The 21,534-nt window shown below is 40.1% G+C and overlaps 1 protein-coding gene across 1 annotated transcript in view; it reads right to left on the bottom strand.

Moving 5' to 3' along the window:
- Positions 1–21,534, bottom strand: part of ANTXR2 (ANTXR cell adhesion molecule 2) — a 155,668-nt gene that overhangs the window by 103,612 nt on the left and 30,522 nt on the right. The window contains exon 4 of the mRNA XM_075283884.1: positions 2,794–2,875. Within this exon, the coding sequence (XP_075139985.1) occupies positions 2,794–2,875 (82 nt within the window). The remainder of the gene's footprint in view (positions 1–2,793; positions 2,876–21,534) is intronic.

The following is a 21,534-nucleotide window of genomic DNA, read 5'->3' on the forward strand; positions in this document are numbered from 1 at the left end:
TAAAAGGAGCCACCATCTGTTAATAATGTGCATTACAAAGTTTATTAATGACACAAACACTGCCAGAAAAGTTTTCTGAATGTTTAGTTACGCTTTAATTTGACAACGCTGCACCTCGCCCTTTGGATTTTTACTTTTTTTTAATCCTTCTCACGGAAGCAGTCAGTTGACTTCCGCACTTCCGTATTGAGGATGACATATTTCAAGTAGTTACCTTTATTAGTGCTTTTCAATCTAAGTGGCTTAATTTGCATTTCCTATTCCAATGTTACTAGGAACATGCAAATATGTATCTTTTATTAAAAAAAAATCTTGGTGCCAGATAAAATTAGAAGAGTTGTGGCTTTCTGAGTGGGATATTAAAATGCAATATTAATATACTGTAGTAATTGAGCAAAATGTTCAAAGTTTGGAAAAATAAAGGGAAAAGCTCTAAATGATAACAGGTTGTCAACTGGGGTAGAAATATAGTCTGTGGTCTGTTCTAAGTTAATAAGGAATGACGTCGTCACCAGATGCTGTTCAGCTATATTTAGAATTTCACAATAGAAATGAAAACCACATGCCTCTCTGCTACATTTGCTGATTCACAGATCATTCTCAACTAATTTGCCTTGAATTGCATTGAAAATGATCAGACAGAATAACTTTTGTACTATTTGCCTTAATATGTAGAAGCGTGACTCTGAACTTAATAGCAGAGACGTTTTAGCTGAGTAAAATAGTGAAAGCATGTAATACGGTAATACGCTTTGTATCAATGTGGTCATATGACCATACAGTAATGGACATAGAGGGAATAAAGCTTGGCTTCATAGTCACTGAATGGAGGTTTGTAAAATGAAACTCATCCTAGGCCACATAGTGCACTATATTGTTTATTCCGGGCCTACATGGAATCATTTTCCATTGACTTCTAACAACAGCAACAACTCAAATATATAACTAAGAATTGTAATATCATATATAATATATTTCCCTTATCACCAAATACACCCTATAGCGCGTGGTATCTTTGTGATAACATTAGTACATTACTCTTTTCAATTCACTATATATTATTTAATAATTTTATTTATTTTTTTGTTATTTAACTTTACAATCTATTTTTCAAATATGTTCAATCTGCTTGCAGCTATTTTTTCTGAATCTTGAGCCACTCAATCTGCACCTATTTCTGACTGTTAAGATTGACACCAGACACCTCGATTGCTCTATCAATATATTGAAACACAAGAAGAGTCATTTGATGTGTAACCACTTGCAATGAACATCTTCTCAGTGAACAACTACAATACATCTGAATGTCTACCTGACAGTAGCACTCACGAATTTCAAAGATGGGATCGATTGATACTGTATATTTTCTCTAATTTTTCTCTAATGAGGGGCCCCCACAAAGTACAATCTGCTCCACAGTGGCCCCCACACAATACAATTTGCTCCACAGTGATCCCCACCCAGTACAATCTGCTGCAAAGTGGCCTCCACCCAGTATAATCTGTCCATAGATGGGTGCCCACAGAGAGGGCTCTGAGTGCCACCTCTGGCACGTGTGCTGTAGATTCACCATCACGGTTCTAGAATAATGTTCTAGACAATTAAAAGACATAGACATAAAACGAGATGGAAGACAGACACCATACATCTATCAATTAAAAACTTAGCATTTATTTTCCCTGTAAAAAAGATCAATTTATCCTCGAAAACCAAATATTTTATGCTCAAATGAGCTGATTAATTCTGTATGTTGCAATGTGTCCTGGATCTCATAAAGGAAGATTACAAAAGAGATTTGTGGACCTAGCCAAAAATGAATATATTAATAAATTGTTTCTCTCTGAGAGTTCAAATGCAGAACATTAGAAAATAATAATCCAAAATTGTGTCAAATTATTCAGAGTTGTCCTCAAAGGAACCCCAAATCAGAATAATACCAGGGACTGTATTTTGAGCGCCTATCCTTAGGGGTGGATCTAGCCTCTCTGCTACCTCAGGCGACTTATAGAAAGTCCCCAACCCAGTGATCTTTGGTTCTTTGATGGGGTCCCCCTAAAAATGTAGGCCACTCCCCCAACACATTTGCAGTCCAGAAAATCCACTTACATGCCACACACAATATACCACCACCTTCACTGGCCCACACCGTATATTATCCTTTTTACTGAACCCCTCACAGAATAACATACCCTTTATTGGCCCCCACACAATATAACACCCCTTCACTGACTCCCACAAAGTAACATACAAGGTATACTGAACCCTTTACAGGCTTATGCACAGTATATTTTCCCTTTTAAAGTCCCCACACATAATATCGCCCACTACTTTTTGACACCCACAGAGTATATTGTCCTTTCTTAGGCACCCAAATAGCATACTGTCCTCTTCTTTTTGGACCCCAAGCAGTATATTGAAACTATGTCCAACTGATTAGTGGGGGTCCTGTGTGTCAGACCCTTGCCAATCACATATTGATAAACTATACTAAGGGTAGAACATCAATGTAAAAGTCCTGGAAATCCCCTTTAAAGGGATTGTACTGTATTAGAAAACCATTGCTACTTGCTGTCACACAACTTTGTCTATATGTCTAAGCGGCATTAAAATGAGCCATTGCAGTCAGCAGCAAATGCCTTGATTATACCTATGGAAGCCAAGACTAGATGCAATACTAGCAAAGACATGGGTTGCAAGATGATATTTTTGTTAGACATATACTATACAAAAATACTAAGATACATTTAGGAATAGTTCTGGAAGCAGATAAAGCATCACATATTGAGAACTTACTAGCATAAAGCCTTCATGCATGTATGTTTCTCCAGCTGGGGTTACTTTACTCAAATCCTGAAGTCCTTTATTAATTTTGGTTCTGTAAAAAGACAAGACACAAGCTACATTTTAGTTATACATTTTATTTATACACATTTTTAAAGTAGATCTCCATCCCCCTGCTCACAAGACTCTCAGCTGCAGTGAAACGGAGGGGCAGGTAGGCTTGTGTAAAGAACATCATGCAAATCTGCCCATATTGCCCATCCACTGCACTATACTTATACTCTGCTGGATTAAAGTAACAACAAAATATGGGGCAGATTTCTGACTGCCATATATCTTGAGTCAAAATAAGAAAAAAACAGCACATATTATCTTAAGTGACTATAAAATGTAATAGTAAAGGGAACAAAATATACCTCAACCGACATTATAATGAGGTCAAAGTAGATAAAGCGATTTTACTGTAAGCCCAGGCTGCATTTTAATGTGGCCAGTGCATCTTAGTCAAGTACAGAAGGTTATTGAGTGCACAATGTGTCAGCTTTAATGTATACTATAAGGTAAAGAGTATGGGGACAGATCTCTTGAACAATAAGAGTAGGTGGGGGCAACAGGGTGGCTCAGTGGTTAACCTTGCAGTGATGGAGTCCTGGGATTGAATTCTGCCAAGGACAACATCTGCAAGGAGCTTGTATGTTCTCACTGTGTTTGAGTGGATTTCCTCCCATACTCCAAAGACAAATTGATATGGAAAAATGTAGATTGTGAGCCATATATATATATATATATATATATATATATATATATAGGTGTTTCATTCAACTCCACTACACAGATGTATAAACTCTAGCACCTAGCCATTCAAAAAATTAGTGAAACAATGGCCTATTCTAAAAAGTCCAGTGAATTCCAGCATGGTACTAATATAGGATGCCATTACGCAACAAGTCAGTTTGTGAATATATCTCCTAGATATTCCATGGTCAACTGTGAGTGGCATTGTTGCAAAGTAAAAGAAGCAGCAGCAGCAATTTGACCCCCAACTGGCAGGCTATGTCTGACCATGTTACAGAGTGGGGTCACCAAGTGCTAAGACACATGGTGCATAAAAGCTATTTTCCACTTGTTAATCTACTGACTTAATAATGGCAGAGCTTCAAAATAGGATCTTCATGGCATGGGTTTCGATGGCCGAGCAACTTGCAAGCCTTTCATTAGGTAAAGCACGCCACCACTGGACTCTGGAGTAGTGTAAACATGTTCTGTGAAGTGACAAGTTATCCTTTTCTACCTGGCAGTCTGATGAACGAGTCTGGGTTTGGTGAATGCCGGGAAAACTCTTGGCCTAGGTTCCTCAGTTTCAGTGAACCAAGGTTCCAACTCTGTGAACTAACTGAGCTTCTAACTTGGGAAGGTTTTTTCTGGTCCAGCACAACTTTGTGCTGTTCCACTATGTTCCACTATACAAAGCCTGGTCCATAAAGGCATGGCTAGGTGAGTTTGGTACAGAAGAATGTGACCTGAATAGTGCTGACTTCTGATCTCACCACTTTTGTGTTTAACTACAAAGGAGACAGCAAGCCAGGCCATCTTGTTTTACAAGAGTGTCTGACCTTAGAAATGTTTTTCACCATGAATGGGCAAAAATTGCCAAAAATTTCTGTACATCCAGACTGTTCCAGGTGACCTGGACTTTGTATTTCACAAAGTATATTTGCAGACTCATATCTTTTATATGATTTTTTTAATGATTTTGTAAAACATTTTACTATAGAGTTACTCATTAAACTATATGAAAACTTAATAGGTATGTAAAACTTGTGAATCAAAGGAGTTCACATGACGTCTTCATACAGCTAAGCAGAGCCAAGACACACATTCATGACCCCAGCAGCATTGCTAAGATTGTAAAGGATTTGGGACTGAGCCCCAACGCATATGTACTGAATTCTCAACCGCAAACATATCCCAGCAAACACTCTCATACTATCCCAAAACAGTACAATGCCCCCTTAGTGGTTCCCACACACAGTATGATGTAAACTGAGAAACCTGCACTAAATTGTCCCTTTATGGCCTTACCACATAGTATAACGCCCAATCCATTGCTCCACACACAGTATAATGCCCTCTCAGTGGCCCCATATAAAGGCATCATTATAGGCAACCAAGACAGTTTTTCTTTTAGACAAATTTCATAAATCTGTACATGGATAATGCAAAAAGTAATGCTGCAGGGAAAAAACATATATACAGCAGGGCAAACCATGGAGCTCCATAGTATAAGATAATATTAGGCCACATTTAAATGATCACTAACTTTTCAAGAAATTTTGCATAAATTCTGCAAATTCTATAAAAAATTACCAGAAAGAAATCCCTAATGCCTCTTATTTCTCTGCTCCCCTCCTTCTGACAAACTCAGTTCCTGCAAATGCAGTATACTCTATTTTACACAAATGTAGCTGGCAGCATATGTTGCTACATGAGTCATTCTTCAGATGAACAAGGAGGAAGCAAAGCTTTTCTTACTGGTGTAAGTCTAGTATATAATAAAATCACTATCATTGGGTTTTTCACATTGTCACTGGCAATTGTCAGCAGGATTAGAATAGCACCACTGGAATTTGTTAGTAGGCTCAGCACAAGACACATAGCAGCAGACACTCCGACACAGTGCAGTTTGACTGGCAACAAGATAATTATATAACTGGCACTGGAATATCTCAGTATCTACGGGACTTGGCACCAAGATTAGAAAAATACCATTGTCAGAAAACATTGGGGTAAGAACTGTATTACTTAATTTGGCTATTATGTCAGGATCACTTAACTGTTCTAAATTAGTACAGAATTAAACTGGTTCCTGCCGATCCTGAATATATTGTAGACCTTAGACCAAAGGAAAGGTAAGTCTCCTGTCATACAGCTCAATGGGATGAGCTCAAAACTTAGGATCAAAATCAATTTGAATTTGTAATTAAATATTTAATAGTCAATAATCCCTTAAAGGATGGCTCAAGTTATGCTTGTGAGTTTCTGTTCTTTCCTTACAAGAGCCATAACATTTTTATTTTTGTTGACAAAGCCATAAGAGAGCTAGTTTTTTTTATCTATCACAGGAAAGATCAAAACTTAAACATAACTCCCAACTTTGAAAGGACAGAAAGAGGGAAAAAATTAGTGGTGCGCTATGCATGCCACGGCAAATTTAGTTCCACCCACTTCTATGTTGACTTCACCCATTCTCATCTACTTTTCCATGTGCCTCCACCAATTTAATGTCTCCTCTTCATCTGTCACCAGCTTAATTCTCCCCTTCATCAGCCACCAGTTTAGTGTCCCCCATTATCTGCCCCCAGTTTAATTATCCAATTCATCTGTCTTCAGTTTAATTTCCCCTTCATCTGCCCTAGTTTAATTGCCTCTTCATCTGCCTTCAGTTTAATTGCTCTCTACATCTGCCCCCAGTACCCCCTCCTGCTCACAGATGCTGTCTCCTCTTTCCTCCTTATCGTCCATCAGTCTCCTTTCCCAGATTCCTCTTTCTGCGTAACACCTCAATGTCCTGTAGTATCCAGAATAGCTCCGCCTCACACAAGCCCTCTAGGATAGCATCTACCTTTAACCTACCATTTAACCTTTACCCTACCCTAGCAAAGTTTAACAGCAATTTGTTAAAATTAAGTTCGTTAAAACGGTTCATGGGCATAGAGGGACTTCAGGGGCATAGCGGGCCAAACCATAAAGCTATCTGGGATGGCGGGCTAGCAGTGTAAAATCGGGACAGTCCCACTGGATCTGGGACGGTTGGGAGCTATGCTTAACGATAAAAAAATTATTAAAATATAACTATTAATAGACCCATGAAAAGACCAAGAAACCTTAACCCCAAAATGTCATACAGATAATTGTGATTGCATATAACAAAAGTGTGCAACGTAACAAGGTAAATGTTTGTACCCAAAGAGATTAAAAATATTAATGTAGATAGTATGATACCAATAATGCCTGCCCAATCTTTAGGGTAATATTAAAACCAGTGAAGCAGCGACCTTTTTGTGGGGTTATTAAAAGTTATACTTTCTTTCTTTTTTTTTTTTTTCCTTTTTTGTAGATTGTGAGCCCACATAGAGCTCACAATGTACATTTTCCCCTATCAGTATGTCTTTTTGAAATATGGGATGGAAATCCATGCAAACACGGGGAGAACATACAAACTCCTTGCAGATGGTTTTTTGCCCTTGGTGGGATTTGAACACCAGGACTCCAGCGCTGCAAGGCTGCAGTACTAACCACTGAGCCACCGTGTGGCCCCAGTTATACTTTAATAGTGGTTGTTATCTTTAGACTTTGATCTCTCCTGTGATAGCCTTAATAAGTAAAAAGTCTTACCAGTTCCTCTTAGGGAAATCACATTTTTTTGGAGGAGAGAGGTGACTAAAAAAAAACAAACCTGTAATTTGGGCATTGTGATTTTTTTTTCCGTTTTCTATCTGTACATTATAGATAGTTTTAAATTTTAATAGCTCTGGTATTTTAAAAATAAATACACTAATTATGCTTATTTTTTATGTATCTTATCTGTACATTTTGGAAAGGAGAGATTTTAATTTATGTATATATTTTAAACTTTTATTTTAAATTTATTGTCAGTATCCTTTGTGAATATGAACATGCAATTGTTTGACCGCCCATACAATATAATGCAATGCATTTGTGCTGCACCATTTACCAATGTTCTATTACCCAAGCTTATGACATGGTATAGCAGAACTAAAACAATGGAAGACAGAGAGACTTCAATAAGCTTTTGGCTTCCATTACTGTGTGTTCCATTGCTATTCACTGCTGTTAGTGGCAGTTGTCAGCTGCACCATATACCCAGTACCTACCACATAGGGCATGGACACAGCTCTGGAGCCTATGCCATATTATAGAAATGTGTATCTGTGTCACGTACAGAAGATTGTACTAAAGAGGACCTTTCATGTCCTCGGGCACATGTGGTTTTATACACTGTGTCATGGCTGGGCGATAAGGAACGCCCCCTTTGACAGTACAGCGCTACGGACTCTACTGTCAGGAGGGGTGTTCCTCACAGACGGTCAGAAATGCCCTTATGACACTGAAGAGCTACGGTAACAGCACCGATAGCTCTTCACCGGGGCGCATAACAGGAAAGCCAATAATGTTCTGAATTCAGCGCACTGTCAGCTTTCTAGCGGTATATAAAACCACATGTGCCCGAGGACATGAAACATCCTCTTTAAGTGTTTTTAAGATTTTCCCAGGACTAATACACTTGAAAGCAGTACAAACACAGTTGTGCATATGGAAGAGTTACTTTGCCTTAGATATCACTAAGAGGTACAATGCTGCCATATGTTCCAGTTCTCATGATGAACATGGGTTCTGTGATTGGACCTCAATCTCCTAAACTATTTTAGTGCCAGAAAACCAGTAATGGCATTTATGAGAGATCCATTATAAGTTTTCTAAATTCAACTGTAAGTTGTTGGTTGTGATTTTTTAATACACTCAAAGTCATAAGGTATCCATGAACATGAAATTTTGTGGTAAGAGTTGTACAAAAAGCCCCTACAGTTCCAAACAACGTAGCCATGTGTCTTGGTGCTTTGGATGCCATGCAATGAAATATGCTACAATATTTATACTTAGAGTGAAAAAAATTGTTACTGTACATTCATATAAAATTAGAGGTTTATTCATTTAGATCCATGGGGGTTTAATCACATGAACCTGAAGCCCGGTTCACATCCACTTGGGTACACCCTGAACATAATACCAAACACATTGACAAGCAGTGAACTTATGAAAGCACACAGACCCCATAGACTATAAAGGGGTCTGTGTGTTTTCCACATGGTGTCTGCACGGAACATGGAGAGAGAAAAGTACTTCATGAACTACTTTTCTCTCCAAATAACTCACGTGGAGACCGCGCCGAAAACACTCGGATACCATTATAGTCCATGGGGTCCACGTGCTTACATTGCTCACCACCTGTCAATGCGTTCGGTATTCCGTTCAGGGGGTCACCAAGCAGACTCCCCGATTGGATTACCGAATGCAGATGTAAACCAGGCTTCAGTCCACAGCCCCAACTAGCAAGATTACAGTGGGGAGAAGTCTGCATGAAGCAACAGTTCAGTGTACATACAACTATGGCAGTTATGAACATCACAATCCACCATTTTTCTATATTGTATGGTCCTTAATAGGTTATAGAGAACCTGTAACTATTTTAATTTTGTAATGATCCTATTGGAGTATGAATATCCTCTAGACAATGCCAGGGGTTACCCATTTAATTCTATAAATGTCTGTGCAGGACAAACTGGAGCTACAAAAATGTGTCTAAATTATGATTGGAATCCATTGGAATTTTTTGTCAAGTTCATCTTTCACCCCAGTCATTTTATTACAAGTACTGACGCTTTCTCTATGTGTACAAATTGCATTGGTAGAAAGTTTTCAAGAATTAAGCCCTCCTTCCCCAGTTAATGTAGAGGCAACCACTACCATTGTCTAAGCCTAGGGACCTAATTATTTCAAAGTTTTATCCACTAAACCTGACTACAGTTAAAACTTTAATTACTTAATCACGCCTAGACATCTTGTAATGTTATGGTATAAAGAAATTAGCCAAACCCATAAAACATAATAATATAATTGTTCTAGAGAACTTGGATCATAGAAGATAATTTAATATGACAAACCCTCTTCCTTCTTTCCTGGTAAGCATGTTTATCATTGGGAAAATGGATCAGGAAATGAAGCAGAAATTCATAGATATAAAATAATAATAATTAATAAGTCACAGTATAAAACCTTATTTTATTTTCTTAAAATACATGTGTATATAGAATGCAGGGCTTGGCATACCATTGTTACATACTTTTGTGCACAGATGTTTCTATGTATCAACTGAATGGCTAAATGTCTGGAAAAATATTTGTTGAATCTGCATCAAAATTGCCCGCCAACGTTAGCTTGGATTGATTTGGCAGACAATGAAATTTGCTGTGTATTAATTAAAGCAGTTTCGCAGTGTACATATTTTGTTTTGTACTTTCATGGTGTGCTATTTTGACATGATGTATTTTTTTAAATAAAAAATTAATGTAAATAATATTTGACCAGAAATTGTGAACATAAGAAAAAAAAAATATATACTTCTGTTATATTCTATTAAATAACATTATGAAATCATATGCAACATTAGAAATCCTAAGCAGAACGAAATACTACCGTCAACAACAGCTCATTTATCCTAGTGTCCTTCTCCTTGTATAAGTTATGCTAGGTTCACACTAGCATTGGCTGTCCATTGTTCTGATCCATTGAAAGGACCAGAACAATGGACAGATGGGCCAACAAAACAGTTACATATAGAGGTCAACGGACCTTATTGATGCTGATTTCAGGTAGACATTGCAACAGAGTCTCCCATGGGCACTCTAGGGAGAATGTGAACATAGTACTACTTGTTAAAAAGGTTTACAACATTTTTTCCTGCTCTTTGAGAATTTCAAGGAGCCTTCCAAAGAAAGGAAGACCTTTCTAACATTGATGGCCTATCTCTTTTCTCACGGGACGGAGAAAGAAAAGCTCTCAATTATGTCTACAGTTTGTACAGTGAGTGTATGTATTGCAGGGCTGTCCAATAGATTTCAAATGGACAGTACCTACATTATTATATATATTATGATACTACCAAAAGTGAGTGTTTTTCCAAGCCTCTACAAACCTTGAAAGACACATTACTAATACATATCTCAACACTGAAATACTGAAACACTGTAAGGTTATGCACATTGAGAAAGTTGCAGGTGTGGCTAAGATCTGCAAGTGATCACATTTTTAAAGAGGACCTTTCATTTCCTTGGGCACATGAGATTTTATATACCGCTAAAAGCAGACAGTACACTGAATTTAGCGCACTGTTGGTTTTCCGTTATGTGCCTTGGTGAAGAGCTATCAGTACATTTACTGAGAGCTCTTCACTGTCAGAAGGGTGTTCCTGACAGTCTATCTGCGAACGCTCCTCCTGACAGTACTGTGTGTACCGCTATATTGTGAGGGAGAGTTCCTTACCACCTAGCTATGACGCTGAGTGGTCAGGAACACCTCCCCAGTAGAGATGAGCGAACAGTGAAATATTCGAGATTCGATATTCGTTTCGAGTAGAGCCTCAATATTCGACTACTCGATCGAATATCGAATCCCATTATAGTCTATGGGAAAAATGCTCATTTCAGGGGAAACCGCTATTCGACTAAAGGAGAGTCACCAAGTCCATGAATAGCAGGAGGAGAGTGTTTAGGAGGAGCGCTGTGCAGTTAAAGGGCACGGACCCCATAAACTATAGACTTTAACTGCACAGTCTAAAATCGGACCACAATGGAGACTGCTGTGGTCTGATCTTAGACTCCGCCTCCTCACAGAACCAGCGTTGATTGGCCGAATGCTGTACACTGGCCAATCAACGCTGGTCAATTCATTCCTATGAGAAAAATTCAGCTCCCTCATAACAGCAAGCTGCCTGCTCCTAGAAAGGAAGAGCTTGCTGCAGAACCAGCGTTGATTTGCCGAATGCTAAACACTGTATAGCATTCTGCCAATCAATGCTGGTTCTGAATCGAATATTTACTGCAAATAACTAGTAGTATTCGATCGAGTACGAATATTTCGAATACCATAGAATTCGATCAAATACCTACTTGATCGAATACTACTCGCTCATCTCTGTTCCCCAGTACTTGTCTATGGATGAGTACTGCCAGGGGGGGAGGGGTCGTTCCTCACAGCTCTGAGTCATGGCTGGGCAGTAAGGAATGCCCCCTCACAATACAGCACTGTGGACAGATTTTCAGGAGGGACATTCCTAGTTACACTGTCAGGAACGCCCTTCTGACAGTGAAGAGCTCTCAGTAAATGTACCACTGAATTCAGCGCACTGTCGGCTTTCTAGCGGTATATAAAATTATTATTATTGTTTATTTATATAGCACCATTAATTCCATGGTGCTTTACATTTGTGCCTGATGACATGGAAGGTCCTCTTTAAACATCTACAGCAGCTAAGGACTGTGGCAAATGGGAGGGGCATAAACGCCAGATTGAATTCAACGCACTGTCGGCTTTCTAGCGGTATATAAAACCGCATGTGCCCCAAGTGATGAAAGGTCCTCTTTAAAGGCGAATGTGCTTTTTTTAAAAAAAAAAAAAATTTGATTAGCTTTCCCTAAGAAGAATCAATAAAAACATAATGTATTTGTTTTCTAGTTTTTACTAGCAGAGATTATGTATTATATGAAATGTTTTAGCAGTATTTATATATATGTTATAAGAAAATTCCTTCTCTGAAATCACATATTAAAAACCACAAATGTACACATTTTATGATGATGTTAGTTTTACTGTAAAACAATTACCACTTAGTTCCTAGTTTAGTAAAACACTCACCGTGGGGAATTTCATAAGAATTACTGGATAATAAGTCATTGTTCTTTTATTTAATTACATTAAAGGCATGACTGTGTGAATAAAGACATGGAGCCTATAACAGATTCTAAAGATATATGATGTGTTAGGAAATGCACGTCACGCACTTCTTATGTAAACAGGAGATGAGGATTTCTGAACACAGGAAATTAACAAACCTTAGAACAATGATGCAAAATGTATATGTGGTTCTGTTTTATAGTGATGTAAACAGTGTTTAGATGGGTATAGCATATTCTGTAACGTAGTTAAGAAATATTGCAAATCACGATAATGTGATGAAATACCGTATTGCTTCCTGAAACAAGTAACTAATGTCCTTCACAAGTAAAACAAATACATAGTAGAGAAACATTTTTATGTTTGACTAAAGCATTCTTAATGTAATATATACAGCTAATATGGAAAAAGATGAAAAATTGTAGTTATTTTTAGTTAGTCAGTCCCTATAAAGTAAATGCACATTCCTGGCAGGGGACATTGATCGATAACAATGGACAGTGAGAGACGTCAATGTGTAGGCTGTGTTAGCATCTTCAGATCATATAAACATATATATATATGATTGTGTTCAGCTTCTATCCCTCTATCATATCCTGCTCACCTGACAAGCTCACTTTATGAGTAAAACCACAACAGATGTATAATAGGCAGCTCTAAAGAACATTAAAAGACATGTGCTATGGCATTTACCTGGCCAGATGTTACACTGAAGTCTATAATGAAATATTAAAAGCACTACATACAATGCACTTTAGTTTGGAGCGTAGATATAGGGGGGCAGATCTAACAATCATTACCGGCCCCGGCACAAAGGTCTGTTTAGGGGGCATTCACACTACCGTTGGTAACCATCAGCAGTGTCCGTGGCTATTGTCTGTACAAGATTTTAGCAATACACACTAGCTGGTCCGTTAGCAATTTCCATTCATTTCAAAGGGATTTTATCTTGTGTCCTTTAGTGTCCGTTTACAACCATGTCTGTTTTTTGAAGCGGACAAAAAATCCTACTTGCAGGACTTTTCTGTCCATTTGAAAAAACAGACAGCAAGTGGCTGTTATTTTTTTTAACATTGAGATCTATGGGCAGTGGTCATATAACGCCATCAGTTACTGCCCATTATTTTGTGTCTGTTTATTTTCTGCACATACTCAGAAAGCATAAACAGCAAAAAGAAAAAAAGAACAGACAGTATAAAAAACGGACACTAACTGATGCTAACGCTGGGTTCACACCAGTGCCTGATCTACATTTTCAGGTTTCTGCCAACAGATGATGGAAACCTGGCAGACCGTGTCCGGCCGTGAGCGCCGGTGAGCGTTTTGTGCTCTCCGCAATGAAACAGTTCATAATGGAATCCAATGGTAGTGTGAATCCTGCCTTTACAATACAAGACGACAACAGTATTGTAGGTAGTGCAGGGTAAATAGGTCCCCCATTACAAATCTGTACTGGGGCCTGTTTGCTTCAAGTTACACCTCTGAGTTTGTGTCCTTTTTTTTGACTCAGTGGTGTTTATTCAAAATGTACCATTCTAGGTATGAAGTTTTACCTACAGGTCTCTCTATGGGACCTTAAAAAAAGGAAAAAAATACTAGAACAAAATTACACAAAATAAAATATGCCGCTAAAAGTGTCACTAGAAATACCACCATCCAAGACATTCTCAGTATACTTGGGCCATGCACAAGCTACACAACAATAAAAGCAGGTGCGTAACTACCATAGAGGCAGTGGAGGCGGCTGCCACGGGGCCCGGGCCATTAGGGGGCCCGGTGACAGCCGCTACCGCTGCAGTGCAGGGGCCACTAAGGGACATAATACTGTGTGCAGGGGCCACTAATGGACATAATACTGTGTTCAGGGGCCACTAATGGACATAATACTGTGTGCAGGGGCCACTAATGGACATAATACTGTGTGCAGGGGCCACTAATGGACATAATACTGTCTGCAGGGCTTACTAAGGGACATAATAGAGTGCGGAGGAGGGGGGCGGTCGAGGTCTTCGGCGTCTGTGTCGGTTGGGGGGGGCCCCATGTCAAAAGTTCGCCACGGGGCCCCGTCATTCCTAGTTACGCCACTGAATAAAAGTATCCGTAGGAGATTATCATCTACTAATATTATAAAAGATATAAAAGATTATTACTTTTTAAGGAATTTTCTACCACCAAGATGCATTTTAGATTGTACCTAATCCTCCATTGGTGTCATTTGTTGCAATTTCTCCAGCTCCTTTTAAAGGCATCATATCTTTCAAACCCCTTTTTTTTCTAACACGTCGGAATAGCCTTAAGAAAGGCTATCTGTCTCCTACCTTTCGTTGTTTTCTCCGCGCCGCCATTCGCCTAAAATCCTGTTTTTTGTCGGTATGTAAATGAGTTCTCTCGCAGCACTGGGGGCGGGCCACAGCGCTCAAATAGCACTGGGGGCGTCCCCAATGCTTCCAGAGAACTCTCCAGCGCCGCCTCCATCTTCTTCTGGAATGAGGTCTTCACTGTGTCTTCTTCCGGCGGTGGCTTCTAACTTCTAGGCCTCAGGCCTAGGGCAAAGCCAACTGCGCATGCCCGCCGGCCACAAGAAAATGGCCACTTACAATACTGTGTAAGCGGCCATTTTTCTTGTGGCCACAGTTATGATGGCGTTGTATAAATAAGCAAAATAAATACATAAATAAATAAGAAGCCCTGACTTGAGCATCTTCTCGCTATGATATGCAGACTTCAATCTGGCTTTCTCTGTATGGAATAGAGCAATCTATATTCATGACATGTACAGGGACCAGGGAGGCCAAACGTGAACTCTTTTGGCCTCTATCATATTAATCGAAGTGAGGCTGGTCCTTTCATTGCAAGCCAACTAAATAAGCGACAGAGGAGTTAACAGGTGAGTATAAGTTCTTTTCATATACTGTACAGCCTCTTTAAATAGTACTTCAATCTTAATACACTGCTGGTATTCTTGTCTCCTGACAATTAACAGCAGGCAGTAATTTACCCATCGTAGAATGGTGAAGCTCTCTCTAGCATATTATACATAAGGATAGGGCATTAGATGGCTGACAGCCAGCTACATCTCCCTTTATCAAGCATAAACTTTGGAGGTACTCTTTAACAAAGCTAGATCTTATGCAGATAGATAGATAGATAGATAGATAGATAGATAGATAGATAGAAAGAAAGAGTGTAGTAAGGGTTCATTCCAGGGTCTCTTTTCCCATAATACCAAAATAACAAAAGTATTTCTTTATTTTTACAGACGATTAGACTAGATATGATGGGACAAGTGCAAATTGATAGGACAAGTGCTTTGGGGCCGTGCCATAGCTTGCCTAGGCTTTGCCCTCACCTCTAGCTCCCAAGGGTAAAGCAAGTTTCACTCATTTACATATGAATGGAACAGTGGTTTACATAAAAATGGGGTTCCAAAGCTGAATAGCAAAGACATATTTGTAAACTCTATAATCTTCTCTACAAGATACTGGCATTGTGTTTATAACCAATTGATTGCTGACAGACTCCCTTTAAGAACAGGGGAATAGGTTTCATAGCAATTTAGACACGACTATATGTTTATAAGTTTAAGTGGATCTAAAAGCCAACTAAGGAGACATCAGGCACCAAGTAATGAGCTGGAATAAAGTAATTAAATTTGGCACGCATCCAACTGAAGAAAGACAACTCAGCATGTTCTATTGTAATTCAATGTATCTGTGTAGCAGTAAGCTAGAGAGAATATAACAGTGAGCTTGGGACTGTCACAAATCCATCACAGTCCTCTTACTCTGACACATTCAATGGCTTAATAACAGTAGAAGTATATATAGAGACTAGAGATGAGCGAACAGTGTTCTATCGAACACATGTTCGATCGGATATCAGGGTGTTCGCCATGTTCGAATCGAATCGAACACCGCGTGGTAAAGTGCGCCAAAATTTGATTCCCCTCCCACCTTCCCTGGCGCCTTTTTTGCACCAATAACAGCGCAGGGGAGGTGGGACAGGAACTACGACACCGGGGGCATTGAAAAAAATTGGAAAAAGTCATTGGCTGCCGAAATCAGGTGACCTCCATTTTAGACGAATAGTGGATTTCAAATCCGGGTCATATGAGAATGTGAACTTTGTGACTATGAGACAGGGATAGCTGTACAGGCAGGGATAGCTAGGGATAACCTTTATTTAGGGGGGAATGTTATTAGAAATAACTTTTTGGGGCTCTATCGGGTGTGTAATTGTGATTTTTGTGAGATAAACTTTTTCCCATAGGGATGCATTGGCCAGCGCTGATTGGCCGAATTCCGTACTCTGGCCAATCAGTGCTGGCCAATGCATTCTATTAGCTTGATGAAGCAGAGTGTGCACAAGGGTTCAAGCGCACCCTCGGCTCTGATGTAGCAGAGCCGAGGCTGCACAAGGGTTCAAGCGCACCCTCGGCTCTGATGTAGGAGAAGCGAGGGTGCACTTGAACCCTTGTGCACCCTCGGCTCTGCTACATCAGAGCCGAGGGTGCGCTTGAACCCTTGTGCACACTCTGCTTCATCAAGCTAATAGAATGCATTGGCCAGCGCTGATTGGCCAATGCATTCTATTAGCCCGATGAAGTAGAGCTGAATGTGTGTGCTAAGCACACACATTCAGCTCTACTTCATCGGGCTAATAGAATGCATTGGCCAGCGCTGATTGGCCAGAGTACGGAATTCGGCCAATCAGCGCTGGCTCTGCTGGAGGAGGCGGAGTCTAAGATCGCTCCACACCAGTCTCCATTCGGTGCGACCTTAGACTCCGCCTCCTCCAGCAGAGCCAGCGCTGATTGGCCGAATTCCGTACTCTGGCCAATCAGCACTGGCTAATGCATTGTATTGGCGTGATGAAGCAGTGCTGAATGTGTGTGCTTAGCACACACATTCAGCTCTACTTCATCGGGCTAATAGAATGCATTGGCCAATCAGCGCTGGCCAATGCATTCTATTAGCGTGAACTGAGTTTGCACAGGGGTTCTAGTGCACCCTCGGCTCTGCTACATCAGATTGCTACATCTGATGTAGCAGTGCCGAGTGTGCATCAGATGTGTAGTTGAGCTAAACTGGCTCAGCACTGCTAAGTCTCTGCATTCGCATAGGAATGCACTGGCCAGCCTTCGGCCAATCAGCGCTGGCTCTGCCGGAGGAGGCGGAGTCTAAGGTCGGACCTGAATGGAGACTGGTGTGGAGCGATCTTAGACTCCGCCTCCTCCAGCAGAGCCAGCGCTGATTGGTCGAGTTCCGTACTCTGGCCAATCAGCACTGGCCAATGCATTTCTATGGGGAAAAGTTAGCTTGCGAAAATCGCAAACTGACAGGGATTTCCATGAAATAAACTGACTTTTATGCCCCCAGACATGCTTCCCCTGCTGTCCCAGTGTCATTCCAGGGTGTTGGTATCATTTCCTGGGGTGTCATAGTGGACTTGGTGACCCTCCAGACACGAATTTGGGTTTCCCCCTTAACGAGTTTATGTTCCCCATAGACTATAATGGGGTTCGAAACCCATTCGAACACTCGAACAGTGAGCGGCTGTTCGAATCGAATTTCGAACCTCGAACATTTTAGTGTTCGCTCATCTCTAATAGAGACTGATAAAAATCTAAATTTCCATCATCTTCAGATAACAAATATTGAGAGTGATTTGCTTTTCTGCACATACTCACTTCACCTTCTCTTATCATTGGATTGTTCCAGAAACCTAATGCTCACTTATCACCGGCAGGATGATTATATTACTGGCAGGACGCTACCTGACTATTCAGGTTGTTACTTAGGGTTGGTTCACACTAGTGCTTGTATTCTGTCCGCAAGGAGTCCGCATGGAGACTCCCGCGGACGGAATGCAATCGCAATTGCAAGCGATGTGCTTGCAAAGCACATGGAGCCCATAGACTATTATGGGCTCCGTGTGCTTAACTGCACAGCGCTTGCATTAGCATTGGTATTCCGTCCGGGGGGTCTCCATGCGGACTCCTTGCGGACGGGAATACAAGCGCTAGTGTGAACAAACCTTAACATCCTGTTTGCATTCTGCCATCTTCCATGCTGGATATTACTGAACCAGTTTTAAGTGGGCATTCACACTTGCACTCATGTCCGCCCTGTGTCATTCTGCCGGGTTTCAGTCCTGAGCCCTGAGAAACTCAACTGGAGATGGTTTCCTGGCTATCAGTTTTAAAACCCATTCATTTGAGTGGATTTTAAAAGCAAACTGCTGGTGTCCACCTGTGGCCTCTCCACGGGAAAACTGTTATTTTTGGCCGGACACAAAGTCCTGCATGTCTGACAAAAACAGTTTCTCCGCGCAGAGACTGCAGGCAGATAATGGCGGTTTTCTTGTAAAATTCATTCAAACAAATGAGTTTTAAAATTGACTGCCAGGAAGCCAGCTCCTGTGGAGTTTCTCAGGGTTGAGGACAGAAACCGACAGAAAACGTCGGAATGACACAGGGCGCACAGGAGCGCAAGTGTGAATGCCCCCTAACCAGGACAACAGAATCAGTGAACTGTCTTAGCTAGATTCTACTCTTCTGGATCACTGCATCAGTTTGATAAATCCACAGGCTATGCACTGCTATCCCAACTAGTTCTCCTCTGTTATATCACTGGTTCATATCTTCTGTATTACAGAGTCTATTGGACTCTACTGTCCCAAACATCCTGCATCTCCCAGCCTGCTACTTTCTGCAACTCCACAAGTCAGCTTCAGTCCCTGTCCCACCAGAATCAAGAATAATCTTATGATGACTTAAGGTATCCACCATACCTAGGGTAAACCTAACTACTTGTAAGAGGCACAGTATCAATTGCCCCCCCCCCCCCAATCTCTATCATCTACATTTCTGCTGTTACCTGGAAAGTAGTAAGTCACAAATGAATAGAAATAGTATTATAGTATTCCTCTAATTGAAATAACTCAAAATATATATCTGTAAATGAATTGCTTGACATGGGAAGGTTTTATTTAACTGTGATCATTATTTCCATGTGTCTAGAACATACTAACAATGGATTTTCCTATAAAGAAAGACACAAAGGCTAAAATTCAAAACATGTGGGCAAGGAAAAAAAAGGAGCATCTTTTTAATGTTCATTTCCTGGTTTAGTAAAAATATAAAAAGTAGAAAAATGCAACAAAATAAGAAATGAAGTGTGTAAAGTATATATCTTATGATGTAGCCATAGAGACAAGTAAAGAAACAAGCGAACTGTATGCCAAGGAAGACCCTTCAAAGATTCTTCTAATCCAGTCCAATTAAAACAGTCCTGAACTGGTGCTCAATATAAATGAGTGAACCTCTCAAGATTTGTTTAGTTTCTGGTTTGATGGGTGATACAGTCCTATGAAAAAGTTTGGGCACCCCTATTAATCTTAATCATTTTTAGTTCTAAATATTTTGGTATTTGCAACAGCCATTTCAGTTTGATATATCTAATAACTGATGGACACAGTAATATTTCAGGATTGAAATGAGGTTTATTGTACTAACAGAAAATGTGCAATATGCATTAAACAAAAATTTGACCGGTGCAAAAGTATGGGCACCTCAACAGAAAAGTGACATTAATATTTAGTAGATCCTCCTTTTGCAAAGATAACAGCCTCTAGTCGCTTCCTGTAGCTTTTAATCAGTTCCTGGATCCTGGATGAAGGTATTTTGGACAAACAATTCAAGTTCAGTTAAGTTAGATGGTCGCCGAGCATGGACAGCCCGCTTCAAATCATCCCACAGATGTTCAATGATATTCAGGTCTGGGGACTGGGATGGCCATTCCAGAACATTGTAATTGTTCCTCTGCATGAATGCCTGAGGATTTGGAGCGGTGTTTTGGATCATTGTCTTGCTGAAATATCCATCCCCGGCGTAACTTCAACTTCGTCACTGATTCTTGAACATTATTCTCAAGAATCTGCTGATACTGAGTGGAATCCATGCGACCCTCAACTTTAACAAGATTCCCGATGCCGGCATTGGCCACACAGCCCCAAAGCATGATGGAACCTCCACCAAATTTTACAGTGGGTAGCAAGTGTTTTTCTTGGAATGCTGTTTCTTTTTGGACGCCATACATAACGCCTTTTTTTATAACCAAACAACTCAATTTTTGTTTCCAAAATGAAGCTGCCTTGTCCAAATGTGCTTTTTCATACCTCAGGCAACTCTATTTGTGGCGTACGTGCAAAAACGGCTTCTTTCTCATCACTCTCCCATACAGCTTCTATTTGTGCAAAGTGCGCTGTATAGTTGACCGATGCACAGTGACACCATCTGCAGCAAGATGATGCTGCAGCTCTTTGGAGGTGGTCTGTGGATTGTCCTTGACTGTTCTCACCATTCTTCTTCTCTGCCTTTCTGATATTTTTCTTGGCCTGCCACTTCTGGGCTTAACAAGAACTGTCCCTGTGGTCTTCCATTTCCTTACTATGTTCCTCACAGTGGAAACTGACAGGTTAAATCTCTGAGACAGCTTTTTGTATCCTTCCGCTGAACAACTATGTTGAACAATCTTTGTTTTCAGATCATTTGAGAGTTGTTTTGAGTAGCCCATGATGCCACTCTTCAGAGGAGATTCAAATAGTAGAACAACTTGCAATTGGCCACCTTAAATACCTTTTCTCATGATTGGATACACCTGGCTATGAAGTTCAAAGCTCACTGAGGTTACAAAACCAATTTTGTGCTTCAGTAAGTCAGTAAAAAGTAGTTAGGAGTATTCAAATCAATAAAATGATAAGGGTGCCCATACTTTTGCACCGGTCAAATTTTGGTTTAATGCATATTGCGCATTTTCTGTTAGTACAATAAACCTCATTTCAATCCTGAAATATTACTGTGTCCATCAGTTATTAGATATATCAAACTGAAATGGCTGTTGCAAACACCAAAATATTTAGAACAAAAAATGATTAAGATTAATAGGGGTGCCCAAACTTTTTCATAGGACTGTATGTTCCATATGATATCCTGTTGCATTGCTGCCCAACTGATGTTGCAGATAGGGCTGTACATCATACACAATTGTAGGTTGCTGAAGCTGGTGTTTCAGCTGGTCCCATAAATGTATTTGAGTTTGTAATGAAGTGCATCCTAGAGGAATGTCTAGGAGTCAACAATCTCTCACCAAAATGTACACTTCCCAAAAGTAGCCTCTGGGAGCCTTCTATGCCAAAACCTAGTATCTAATCAGACTACAA

This window comes from Leptodactylus fuscus, chromosome 1, assembly GCF_031893055.1.
Source record: "Leptodactylus fuscus isolate aLepFus1 chromosome 1, aLepFus1.hap2, whole genome shotgun sequence".
Lineage (NCBI taxonomy): Eukaryota > Metazoa > Chordata > Amphibia > Anura > Leptodactylidae > Leptodactylus > Leptodactylus fuscus.